Below are 12,834 nucleotides of genomic sequence, written 5' to 3' on the forward strand. Positions count from 1 at the left end.
TGAGATGCTTTTTTCCAGCATGGGTGCCTTGTCCCCTCTCATGTACTTGAATTTTAACATCGATTGAAGGACAGAGAGGCATGGAAGGAAGCTCTCAGTGGCGGTTTTGTCTTGCTTTTCACAGGTTTTGGGCACAAGTTCTACTTTCTTCTCCATCCTCTTCAGAACCTCGAGGAGATTTGCAAGGGAAAAATCCCTTCCTTAAGTATCCTCACGTACAATCCTGGTGGCCTCTACTGGAGAACAGGATTCATTAGAAAGAATTTGGTATGAGTAATATTAATGTGAAGCTCTTCCTGAGCTTGTTTTCTCCTTACTCCTGCTTGTCCTTTAAGTGTTGGCATAAGGCTTCAGCACCAGTGAGTGGGTTTGCCGTTGATCCCAGTAAAAGGTGAGCCAAACCAGTGCTGAGCGTTTAGATAATTCCATCCTTCCATCTCTTGCTTGAAAGGTCCCAACCTCTTAAAGTATGTCCTTTCTTGGTATTTGTTTTGTTTTAACAAGAATCCCCGTTCTCTCCAGTGTTTCTCTATCGATCGATATGGTCAGCTGTGCGCTCAGCCCGCATGTGCGTGGTTATATCTCTCCATATCTCAGAGCTTTGAAGGGCTCAGGGTCAAAGAGGAGGGTTGCAGCCATTGCACGGGAGACTCGGTGCTTGGCTTAGGTAGGTGCTGACTGTCATCACCTCTGCTCATCAGCTCCAGCACTTGTCTGTAGAGACAAGTGTATGTAGAGACAAGTGTCTGTAGAGAGAAGCTCATCTCGGAGTCGAGAGTTAATCTTACCCGTCATTGTGGAAGTGAAGGTCAGCACACTGGCGTGCAAAGCCACCGTCCTTGCCAGCTTCATCGCTTAAGGAACTCTCTTTCGGTTTGGAGCCTATGTGAAGAAGACAGCTGACATCAAAAATCAAAGTGTTAGACGCCAGATAAGTTGGAGGTTGGACTAGATGGCCTTTAAAGGTCCCTTCCAACCCAAACCATTCTGTGATCTTGAAAGTCTTGGGAGGTGTCATTGCTCTTAGTGATTTTTCCCTCCATATTTAAAATCTATAAAAAGAACAGTTTGGATTGGAAGTAGCAATGCAGCAATATCTGCATATATATTTTAAGTATCCTGCCACATCTAAGAAGGCCAGAGGTTCACGCTTCTGAAAAGGAAGGGGGAGGATGTCAAACCCAAGATCTAGCTACGGTTCCTGAATTCCTGTAGCTCGGAAATGAAACTCATGAACTTTGGTAGAATCAAAATCCAGTTCCAGATTTTATCACTCATTCCAAGCCTTTTCTATAAAGCTGCAGCTCTGAGCTCCCCAAACAGACCAATTTAGAGGTAGGCAGTGAGTGATCTATGCCTTAGAGCTTCAGATAGTACTGCAGGCAGAAACCCGTCCAAGTGGCCATATGGGTTGCATATAGTTGTTGTTGTTCATTATTTCTCGAGCACCACAGGTGTGCAGAGCGCTTTGCAAGAGGATTAAAAGAGATGCCCCCTGCTCCTTGGAGAGCTTATACTCTAAATTAGATCGAGATGGCATCTCGAGAGTGATAAGAGATCAAAGTGGGAGGAAAGATGTGTAACCATGAAAAGAAAAGTGGCTTGAGAGCAGAGTCCTGGTATTTATTCCCACGGAGAGAAAATCATTTGAGTTGATTTGTTTTGTCTGGTTCTCTTTGGTTATTTAGTCTTTTTAATCTCCAGCAAGTCCTAATGTATCTCCCAGCTCCTGCAGCCAAACACAACCATCTCCATACAACTGTGTGGAGGTGCTGGCCCATGCCACTTGTGTCACCTTCCTGCAGGGCTGTGGGCATCTCAGCAACGTTCCTGTCATCCCACAAAGCCCACGCTCCCCAGCATCACCACGGTGACAGCTCTCCTTTACCAGGCTGTGGCTGAACAGAAACAGAGGTGATTTTTTAATGGTGACATATTTGAAAAAAGAAAATTTGTTTCCTGTTTGGCTTCAGAAGACAGAGGTCTCCTGGCATATGTCTTCCTTCAGAAATCTTGCCGAAATAGGTCCTTGGTGTTGCATCTAATGTGCATGCAGTACTGCTGTACTCCTATCTCCTTTTAAAAAACTCCACATAATCACACATCAAATTTCTCCCGACTTCACCCAATGTTTTTCCCTTTAAATAACCAAATATTCTTCTTTCTTGTTGGTGTTGGAGTAGCAACTTTGTCTCCCAGTGGCATCGTCACCTCATGATGCTGGAAGCTGTGGAACAGATGTGAAGAGCTTAGAGTCAGCTTGAATGGCAGTGATGGATAAAAACACGTTATCCGGGTTTTACACACCGGGAGGTAAAGCATAGAAAGAGGTGGTGCATGAGATCCCCAGAAAAGTCTCCAGCAGAGAGAAGAGTTAACCCTGAGTCTCTAAAGACACAGTTCAGCACATAACCCATAACAAATTTCCTTTTCCGTGTGTGTATTTGCAATTATTTTGGAGTTTCCTCTTCTGGAGAGAAAGGGAGTAAGAAATTAAAATTTAAAAAGCTGTGAACTGGTCCCTAATGTTACCTGTGGGGCACAGCAAGCACTTCATACTGCATATCTTTTCCAAATAAGAGGGCTTTTTCCCCAACTGAGCTGTTAAAGTTCTATGTGAGCCTTTCCCCTTTCCACTGTAAGGGAAATGCGTGTAGTGCTGTGTAAAGCCTGAGCGTGTTGGAGGTTTATTTTTCAGGTTCAGGTTGCACCAGAGCCAAGGCAGAGCTTGTAACCTTAGATTGATTTTTCTCCTTGTGCTATTAAATCATTCAAATCTGTTAGCAGTCGCTCTGCTCAAGCAGGGAGCGGGCAGGACGCACTATTGTAGACCTTGATTGGTTACAGGGGTTTGTTTATGGGCAACACGGCAGGTTTTGTTTAATATTCCAGAGGTCTAGTAATTTACATCCATCGATTTACAAGGAACAATCTGTCAAGAGGCACCAGCATCACATTGAATTGCAAAATGATTGAAATCATTGGTGACAACGAGTGTGTTAAGTTTTATTTTTCTCAGGTTTGCTGGAATGAAACGTTCCTTCTCCTTGGAGTGAGATATCTTGGCGGTGCTTACAGCAAGCTAGAAGAAATCCCAAACAAAACGATAACTGTTATTCAGCAGCATGGGAAGCTCACGGAAGACAAATGAAATTCATCTGTTAGGGCTGCGAGATGATAAGGGCCAATAGAGGAGGCTGTTGGCCACTGCTAACCCAGCTCTTGCGGATTTTGTTGGCCAGGAGGGTTCGTGTGCAACTTGGTGTAAATGGGTTATGAAGGAGTGCAAGAAGTGGATGGCTGCTGATCTGCTGTTTTGCTTTTCCAGCATTTCAGTTGGAGATACCTCCTTCTTTAAGCAGAGAGCTCAGAGTATGCCCCGATGTGTTGAATGTCCATGCAGTGCAGGGTCACCCTTTGGCCAAAGAACTGGCCAAGTCCAAAGCCATCTCCAAATTACATGTTTTATTCAAGGCCCCTTCATAATTCAGGTTCTGATTATTTTTTGCCTCTACAACTCCTTCTGTGGGTTTCTGTTGCTAAGGATGATGGAGTAAAATTATCTTGAGTGAGACTTAAAAGAAATGGGATTTTCTTGTTGGCTGTGAAATGGTCCTTTCTGAATGTCCAAAGAAGGATAAAGGAAAATTGATGGGCTCTGAAAGGCTTCCCTTGATCTCAAAAAGCAAAAGTATGCTTCAGAAATTGGTGTGCAGCCCCCAAGTCAGCACCAGACCCTCCTCCCCACCATGGGGTCTCTGAACACCCAGAAAGACTTCAGTGCTCTGGCTTTAAATAAGGAGCAGATTGTCTCCGTCTCCCTCCTCCTCTTATCTCCACTGACAAATATAATTACAGCTTCACTTAAATTGCTGTAAATGAATTCTGGAGACTAGAAAAATTGTATGTGTATCTCGCCACTGCAGAAATTAGCTGACTCTTGTGTTTCAGATGATGGGTCCATCCGTCTCCACGGCTTGCAGGGAGGCATCGCTGGAGCGAGCTGGCACGATTAAACCAGAGGCTGCAGCCCTGGCACTACTAAAGAGAGATGATTCTTGCAGCAAATCCCTCTCCGGGAGTGAGGCTGATAGAAGCTTCTCAAAATGTAGGATTTTTGAATAAAAATAGATGGGTTTTTTTTTTCCGCCATAATAAAGGTGTGGTTTCCTGCTTTCTGCTGTGACCAAATAAGCACTCCTAGACCTGATCCTGAGCCCAAAGCCCTGCCACCCTCCAGGGAAACAAAAGTCACTTGGAGGTCTCATAGCTGAAAGGTGGGTGGCAGCTGGACAAACAGCTCTTCCAAAGGGCCTTCCCAGAGTCATCTCTTAACACCGTTATCTGGAAATTAGAGGCTGTGTAAATAAGCCCATCACCCCCTCGCTGGTAATTTCATTTTCTCTGTGGGAGAGACCTCGGAGAGCAGAGAGGCTTGGAGAAGTGTCGGCGTGTGCTAGGGAGGGGACAGCCTTGTGATTCCCATTCACCCCGGGTGGGTTGTGGCTCTCATTTCCCTCTTTATTTCTCTTTGATACTCCAGGCCAGTTAATTATTTTCAGCAGTATTTGCCAGGCTATGAATTTCTCTACCACGTTCCTTGGTTAAAAAAAAAATAAAATAAAATTCATAAATATTGCTGTGATTGCAGGAGTTGCTGAAGGAGGCTACTTCCAAGAGCCATGTTTTACATGGCTTCATCTGCTTTTCTCTGTTGTAATTCACAGTACATTTAGATGCACAATTAGGCACTTTCCTGTGTGCAATCTTTTCCTTTTCCTTTGTTGCACTCCTTTAATTGTACAGTTCTGTCTTGTATGTTTACCTCTATTTCAATTTCTTTTGCACAAAATAGATTGGGGCTTTTTATCTCCTCATTTTGTTTTGTTTTTTTTTTTTTCCTTTTCAGACTAGATCTGAAGGTGTATTTAATTTTAGGAATGAATCCAAAGCTTGGCGTAGGTTCCTCTTTCAAAACAGGTCTTTGGCTGTACAAACAGCAGCAAGTGACATTTACTTAATCAGTCTCCATCAAAATGAAAGTTTATTGTCAACAGTTCCTTGGTGATGTACAAATCCTTTCTGTGCAGAGTTGTGTTGGTGTCTGGCTAAGTATTTATCGTGTAATGAATGTTAGTGCAAGAAAAGAGAGGATGAGATGTTTCTTAAATCCAGCAGGTAGCACACCTCTATTATTCAGGTTGATCACAGAACACCTGTGAGCTGAAAATGTGGAGCAACCATGAAAAAAAGCAGATCCGTCAGAGCAAAAGCGTATTCCCAGGGGTGATGGGAAAGCTCTAGTCCTGCTGCAGCACCAGTTACAGCTCAAAGACAGGATACAGCTCTGGTTACCCCTGTTCAAGACAAATTAATTGAAACCATTCAAGAAGGGGTGCAGAGAGTTGCTTCTGTCAAGCACTGGAACAGGCTGCCCAGGGAAGTAGTTGAGTCACCATCCCTGGAGGGATTTAAAAGACGTGGAGACGTGGGTTTAGTGGCATGGTTTAGTGGTGGGCTTGGCAGCGTTAGGTTTACCGTTAGTCTCAATCATCTCAAGGGTCTTTTGTAACCTAAATGACTTTATGATTCTACGAAGAGGGATGCCAGGGCTGGAGAACCCCATAAGGCAAAGAATAATGTTGGCCTATGAAGAACCAAATATAAAAAAAAGTCAGTGATTAAGTTGAGGCTGGAAATTAGATCCCAAACTTCAGCATCGCTGTTAGAGAAGTGATGTTTTGAAGGAGCCAGCAAGGGTAGAAATCTGAACAGTTTTAATATGGCCCACAAGTTTATATGCAAGGCCATGGGGCACAGGGCTCGCGGAGACTGGACTTGATGATCCAGGAGATCCCTTGCCATCCCATTATTTAATTCAAGTGGAAGTTGTCAAAGTGGTGCTGCCTGAATTCAAACATTGCTAATCACCCTATGCAGGAAGTCATTTCTAAAGTGCTGCTTGAACGAGGACTTGAACTCAGATATTTGGGATACGCATCCTCTAATTAGGGTGGAATATACGATAACAGCATGTTACTCTTGTTAGTGAAGCTACTTCTTTAGCTCGAGTGGCAGTGATTTGTGTTGCAGGGGAGAAGGTTCAGGGTTCAGGCACTGTGAAAAATATAAGGGACGAAGGCTGCAGAATTATAGCTGCGCTGGCACTCTGCAAGAGGGGCAATTCTCTCGTGGTTGGGATAAACTCAAGGTGCTTTTTTAAAGAGGTCTCAGTGGGAGGGGAAACAGTTGGTCCATGACCAACTCATACCTGTTGCCTGCTTTTTAACTGGTTTACTGCCTAAGAGCTGTGTTTTATTGACGAGAAGGAAGAAAGCCTCCCACATGCCTCTGAAGGGATGAGGGCAGGCAAAGACTTGAGATTACATGGGGAAGCCTGTGGTGACCAAAAAAGGACCATCCTTCCTGTTGGGGCCGTGCTTTGACTCCCCAGCAGCTCTTTTCTCACTCCGAGCAGAGCGGGATAAATGTTCCTGGATACTGCAGCTACAGAAATATTCATCATAGAGCAGTCTCTTCCCAAGCAAATGTATGCTGGTGCTTGATTAAACCCCTCAGATTCACTTTGGAGTTTAATCAATTGCAGAAGCAGTTGGTTGCTTCATGCACTCCCAAATGATAGACGTTACTGCACAGCCAACGGTGGGCGAGAACACACATATTTAGGATGGAAGCAGGCAAGATGCTGTGGTTGCTAAAGCTGAGAGGTATTGCTGAAGTACCTCACAAATTTTATACTATCTTCTCTTGCTAGCCATGTCTCCTGGCCAGGACAGCCACGCCAGTATGGACCATCTTCCTGCATCCGAACAGATCCTGCAAACCCTGAGTGAGCTGGCCAGGTCTTTTCAAGAGATGGCTGACCGCTGCCTGCTGGTTCTGCATTTGGAAGTCAGGTAAAAGCCCAGAATTTGGGTATTGCGGGTGAGCTCTGGAGGCTGTAGGTTAAGATTGTGTCCAGAGTACATACTGTGGCATCTGAGACAGATATACTTGCCTGCTGTAGCATCAAAGCTCAGTCCAGAGATGCCAGATCCCATCACCGCGGATGGCCAAAATGTGGGATGGAGGCAGGGTGCTGAAAGTGGAATTTCCTAGGAAGGTCTGTGTCTTATGTGGCAAACATTAGGAAAAAATGGGGGGTTTGGGGAGCTTTGTCCTTGGCAAATTGCACAATGATGTTTTAAAAGTCTGACAGGTGTCCGCACATTTATTAGCCACGGCGCTTTGGATTGCAAATAGGAGCTTTTCTTACTACTTTTTCAAATAGTACCAGAAACTGGGAAACCAGCTGGATTTTTTTAAAGGGATGGATAATTTCACGATATCTCTGACTTCACATGCAAAGATCAAAGGCAGCAAATCCCTTTCTTCAGGCTGCCAGCTGTCCACTCTGGGGCTGGGAAGACATTTTTCCCTTATGTATTGTATTGGCCAGGTGTGTTTTCATCGCTTCCCTTTTCTCTGAAGCATCAAATAGAAGCGGATGTCAGAGACAGGCAATGAGACTTGATGGACCATCAGTTTGTTCTGCCCTGACATATCGTCAGGCATATTGTGTCCTTGTGTACATAGGCAGAGCTCTGGTGAAGTCAGTATGTGGCTTTAAAAAAAAAAAAAAAAAACAACACCACATTAGTTATTGTCAGCAGTCCTTCAACCTGCTATCCATCATCTGCCGGCCACTTGATTGCAGGCATCACAGATGAGCTGGGGTTTGAAGGATTCGAGGAAAAGGTTGTTTAAGGTATGGAAATGGAGCAGCTTTCCAGCTGCCATGTAATGTGAGGTGATACCGAGGTAACCCAGACTCGCAGTATGGGCACCAGCCGCAATAGGTTTCTGCCCTCAGTCCTCTGTGACTTCCCATCACACTTGGGTTAAGCAGAAATAAGTACAAATGCAATTCAGGAAAAAAATTTCCTGTCATTTTAAAGCAGCCCGTTGCCCACCTCCTCTAGTGCTTCTGACAGGAGCCCGTTTGACACTGTAAATACACCAAAGCATGTTACTCTGTGCAGCGGGTGGAAAGGATTGAGAAAAAGAAATGCTAACAAGCAGGAAAATCCCCGGCGGAGTGGGAGCTTGCCCATGTTCATCACTCGGCGTATGCAACCACCTGGAGTAACAGAGCAAAATCCCAGTCCCTCTGATGGCTGTTAGTAGCAGGTTTCTCTGTGACTCCCACGCCAGCTCCCCGGATCCGTGCCATTTCCAAGGTGTATTCACTCACAGAAACCCTGTGCTTTAAGAAGGCACTCGGAGCACAGATGTAAAGAGCTTAGGAATTTATCCGGCCTCTTGCTATAGCAGGTGCAGTCTGAGAAAACAGCAGCAAACGGCAAAACGGATTTGAGACGATGCAATTATCCCATCTTTCTCCTCCCTTAGGGCCCCCGTTCATTCACAGCTTTGCCAGATGCCGCTTGGCACCAGCCTAGTGTTGGTTTCTCCTCCACCAGTGCCATGTGGGCATGACCAGAAGACAGTGGTCACTGAGATCCTGCTCCCTGGATTTATATCTGCTTTCTTAAAGGGAATCTGTTGGTGCATTCAGGTCATTAACCATTTCTTTTGTTACAAAAAAACATGGAATTTTAGATTACTTAATGTCTGTTACAGTATTTTCCTATAAAAAGCCCTATACAGAATCTTATGGGAGCAGGTACTAGAGAGTATAAACAGATGTTTTTATTCTTGGAATTGCCCTAAATTGAAATTGCTCGTGATGGCCACCTCAAGGATGTTTTCCAGGAGGACAGGCGACATGAAAGCCACGACATACCCCATCGTAATTTCTCCCATCCCAACAGAACTTCCTGCTGTTTGGGCCAGTCTGGTGTGAACTTTCTGTCTCAGCATGCTGATCCCAAGTTATGCTTCGAATGCAAGGGATATTTCATCCAGGCTGTGATTTGGCCATGTTTCCCTGACAGATGAGATTTCCCTGACAAATGAAATTCGAGAAAACCCAACCAACCTCCTGTCCCGGCTGAGTGATGTGGGTGAAACCCAAGAGTTACCAAAGTAGAAAGAATTTTACTATCGACTTCGCTGGTCGTAGCACTTTCCTCTGTAGGTTTGAGAGACATTACTTAATTACAGTTTTTTGCAGAAACCCCAATAGGTGATTTGAACGCACAGAATTTCTCCTTCAATGGAGGCATGATGGTTGGGCACGTTGCCTACAGCCCTACAGAGCAGGTGGAGAGAAAAGGAAAAAGTTGCAATAGTGTTAAATGCTTGGGAATAGGCGCAACCTTGGCCTGCTAATGATCGTTTCATGTCCCCTGGCTCGCTCCTTCTGCCAGTTATAACTATTACTAGGTCTTTATGGGACGTAGGAGGAGTTCTTATTTGAGCATCAGTATTGAAGTGCTGCTGAACTGGCACGTGTGAAGTCGGAGAACCTTGTGAAAAGACACTTCCCTTTTTGCTGCGGTGTTGTAGGTCAGCTCTGTTAATGAAGGGCCCTTTGTATTCACCTCTCATGGTGGGGCAATGACAAGAAGAGGACCCATTTAATGCAGACATAACCACCCATTTCTTAAAATTGTTATTTTTCACTGGCTTGAACACTGGAAGGAAAATAAGAAGGCAACACTTTGCATACCCACTGATATTTTAACATTAGGGTTGTTGCACTGTAATATTCCTCTCTTCTGTCTCACAGAGTTCATTGCTTCCACTACCTGATCCCACTGGCTAAACAAGGGAACTATGCCATCGTCGCCAACGTGGAGAGTATGGACTATGACCCCCTCGTCGTCCGGCTCAATAAGGACATCAGTGCTATCGAGGAAGCCATGAGTGCAAGCCTCCAGCAGCACAAGTTCCAGTACATCTTCGAAGGTCAGGCATTGACCAGAACAGTTTGGTTCTTATGAAACAGCTTTTCATTCTCATCCCAAAGCACAACAGTGTTCCTTCTGGGGGTAAGGCAGACTGCAGTACTGTGGCCGCCTGCAGCAGGTTGATAAGTGAGGCCCACGCAAACACAGGGCACTCAAAAATCCTGTTCTTCCATACCATTTCTGAGCATATCTAGCTGAATAGGAGAAACGGGCCCACGCTGAGTAGGAAAGCAGTAAGTTAATGTACACGCAGGACAGTTCTTACTCAGCAAGCTGTAGGACATGCATATGTATTACAAACACAGCTCTATTACGGCGCAGTTCCTATCTGAAGTGTAGCCATTCCCTTTCTAAAATTAAATTTAGAGAACATTAGCTCTTCTGATGTCTCATCTGTCGTGATTACCTTGGAGAATATAAATCATGTCTTGGTTCATCTCCCCTGTATTTATTTGTGGCGCTGACGCACAGTTCTCTTGCCTGCATGCCAGGATACGTGTCCTTTTATGTGGTGGTGGTGGTGGTTCAAAGTCAGGAGATGAGGAGGACTGGGGATGTACCCCTTGCCCAATATAATATGTCAACAGGGCTTTGCAAACCTGGCTGGCCTTATTTTGGCCACTGCTTACTGGTCATAGAGAAGGCTTTCAGTATGTACTTCCCACCCATGTAGCTACTGATGGAACATGTTTTAATCAGATGTTTTCTGAGCTGTGTGAATCTGTGGCCAACTGAGCGATCACCAGCACACTGCAGAGCTCCTCTTAAAGCTCAGGTCTGCCGTGTCTGTTTGAGGAGAAAGAAATGGCTCCACACAGAGCCGTGGAGACCATTCACATCTCATCAAGCCATGAGGTTGAAATTCATACACCTGGTCTTCGTGAAACGTAGGCACCTCTGAAGCCTGATTTGGGGATTTACATACACCCCGTGCTAGTTGCCTATACATGAACAGATTTTCTTAATTCAGACTTTTAATTGACATCCAGTCTTGTACAGACCTGTGTACTGAGTGAAGCAGGCTGGTGTTTTTTGCTATTTGTAATGCGACGTGAATGGACACATTATTTTGGGGGTGAATACGACTTCTAGCAGACGGCTATGTCCTTCAGGGGCAGAGGAGAGATGGAGACATCATTTAGACACAAGAAACTGTTCAAGACTGATCAGAGAGAGGTTGCACATCAAGTGCAATTGAGATGCAGCTCATTTCTGCTCTTGGAGACTGTGAGTTTACCAGGGAAAAATGCCACCCTTGATAACAGATTAAAGTACTTGTCGTTTCGTGGGAGCAGTAGTGGTCCATTGCACTGCCCAGACAGAAAGAGGGACTGGAAGGGACATCGTGCAAAGCCTGATTATAAATCTGGAAGTGCCCTGCAAATATCAGTGGCTGTGATAATGCAACTTCGTGTTTTCAAAGTGTTTTGGGGCAGTTTTGTATTTTTACTAAAGAAGGAAACCTTGAGGAAAGTCCTCCTAAAATGCACAGGAAAGATACTGAGGGCTGTTTCCAGGTTCCGGTTCACATGTACCACTTACCGGTGCTCATTCATGGATTTTATGATGAATTATTGTCACTAAATGTCTTCCTTCTGTGATTTCATTGCTTGTTTCCCCCCTCACCCTTGCAGGCTTGGGCCACCTTATTTCCTGCATTCTTATCAATGGCGCCCACTACTTCAAGCGCATCAGTGAATCTGGCATCAAGAAAATGTGCAGGAACATCTTCATCCTCCAGCAAAACCTGACAAACATCACGATGTCACGTGAGGCCGACCTGGACTTTGCAAGGTGAGCAGAGAACCCCCATGTTGTGTGTGTGTTACTGTTTCGATGTCCACGTGTACAGAGGTAGCTCCTTTGAAGGTTTCACCACTCGTGCGTGCAACTGGATGGATGTCAGGTTAAACCCACGGAACTGTTAATCGTAATATTCACTTTCCCCCTTGCTGGGTGACATTCAGAGCAACGTGGATCACTTGAGCTCAGCAGGAGCTCAAAATGGAGGTCCCACCAAAGTGTCTGTGCTCGGGGCTTCCTCTTGGTGTGGTTCTCCTAAGACCAAAACCCAGGCAAGGGAAAACTTCTAGGTATAGGCCTTGGGTGGAACTTAAACTGGATGAATCTGGGGCCTAGATTCATGCCCAGATAAATAATACTTTGGTTTGTTGAAGGCTTAAATTTTTAGCAGCTCACAGGAACGGTGTGTGTGAAACTCAGGGATGCCAGATGCTGTCTCCATTCAAGTTCTGTTGCTCTTCAAATAGTAGTAATAGCAAAATAAAACCAAAACTGAACATAATAGATCCCTTGCAAGTTACTCGCCCGTCTTGCTGCTTTATCCACAAAAGGGGGATTGTTTGAGGAATAAGTAAAAGGGTAAAAGCAAACACTGAACGGGGCATGCTTTGCCCAGGGACCTAGGGTGCCGACTACAAGTTGCTGTGTTGGCTGCTCCTCTGTGGCTGCAGCTGGTTCAGCAACGGGCAGCTGAGCCCAAGAAATAGCCAATGGAAGAGGAGGGAACTAGCAAATTAAGGCACGTAGATCAAATGACAGAGGTTGGTGTGACACTCTGATAGGACCCACCAAAACCACTGGAAGTAGCTGGTGTCATCCTTTGGCCATTGCTTTTGGGGACTGAATTACGAGAGAAGCATGACTCCCTCAAATGAGGGAGAGCAGGTATGACTGAGTGCCTCATTTACTTGGGCTCTCATATGGGGAATGATTTCATTATTGAATTAGTTTCTTCATAATAACATTGACATGGGGAAGTTATGAATGCTGAGGCCTGGAGGAAGGAGAGAGAGAAAGATCCATTACTAACTCCCCAAGGAACAGAGTTCCCAAATTCAATCTTTCCTTTTTTTAACTGTTTTTTTTTTTTTTTTTTTTTTCCCCCTGATCTGTTGAAATGCTAAATAAATTAGCCCAGTTTTTTGGCAGGCAGGAC

The 12,834-nt window shown here is 44.9% G+C and overlaps 1 protein-coding gene across 1 annotated transcript in view; it reads left to right on the forward strand.

Annotated features, from left to right (window-relative positions):
* EXOC4 (exocyst complex component 4) overlaps positions 1-12,834 on the forward strand; it is a 410,569-nt gene that overhangs the window by 368,636 nt on the left and 29,099 nt on the right. The window contains exons 15-17 of the mRNA XM_042793039.1: positions 6,776-6,917; positions 9,695-9,873; positions 11,510-11,669. Coding sequence (XP_042648973.1) covers positions 6,776-6,917; positions 9,695-9,873; positions 11,510-11,669 — 481 coding nt within the window. The remainder of the gene's footprint in view (positions 1-6,775; positions 6,918-9,694; positions 9,874-11,509; positions 11,670-12,834) is intronic.

The sequence above is a fragment of the Tyto alba genome, unplaced genomic scaffold, assembly GCF_018691265.1.
Source record: "Tyto alba isolate M040663 unplaced genomic scaffold, T.alba_DEE_v4.0 Super-Scaffold_2, whole genome shotgun sequence".
Classification (NCBI taxonomy): Eukaryota; Metazoa; Chordata; class Aves; order Strigiformes; family Tytonidae; genus Tyto; species Tyto alba.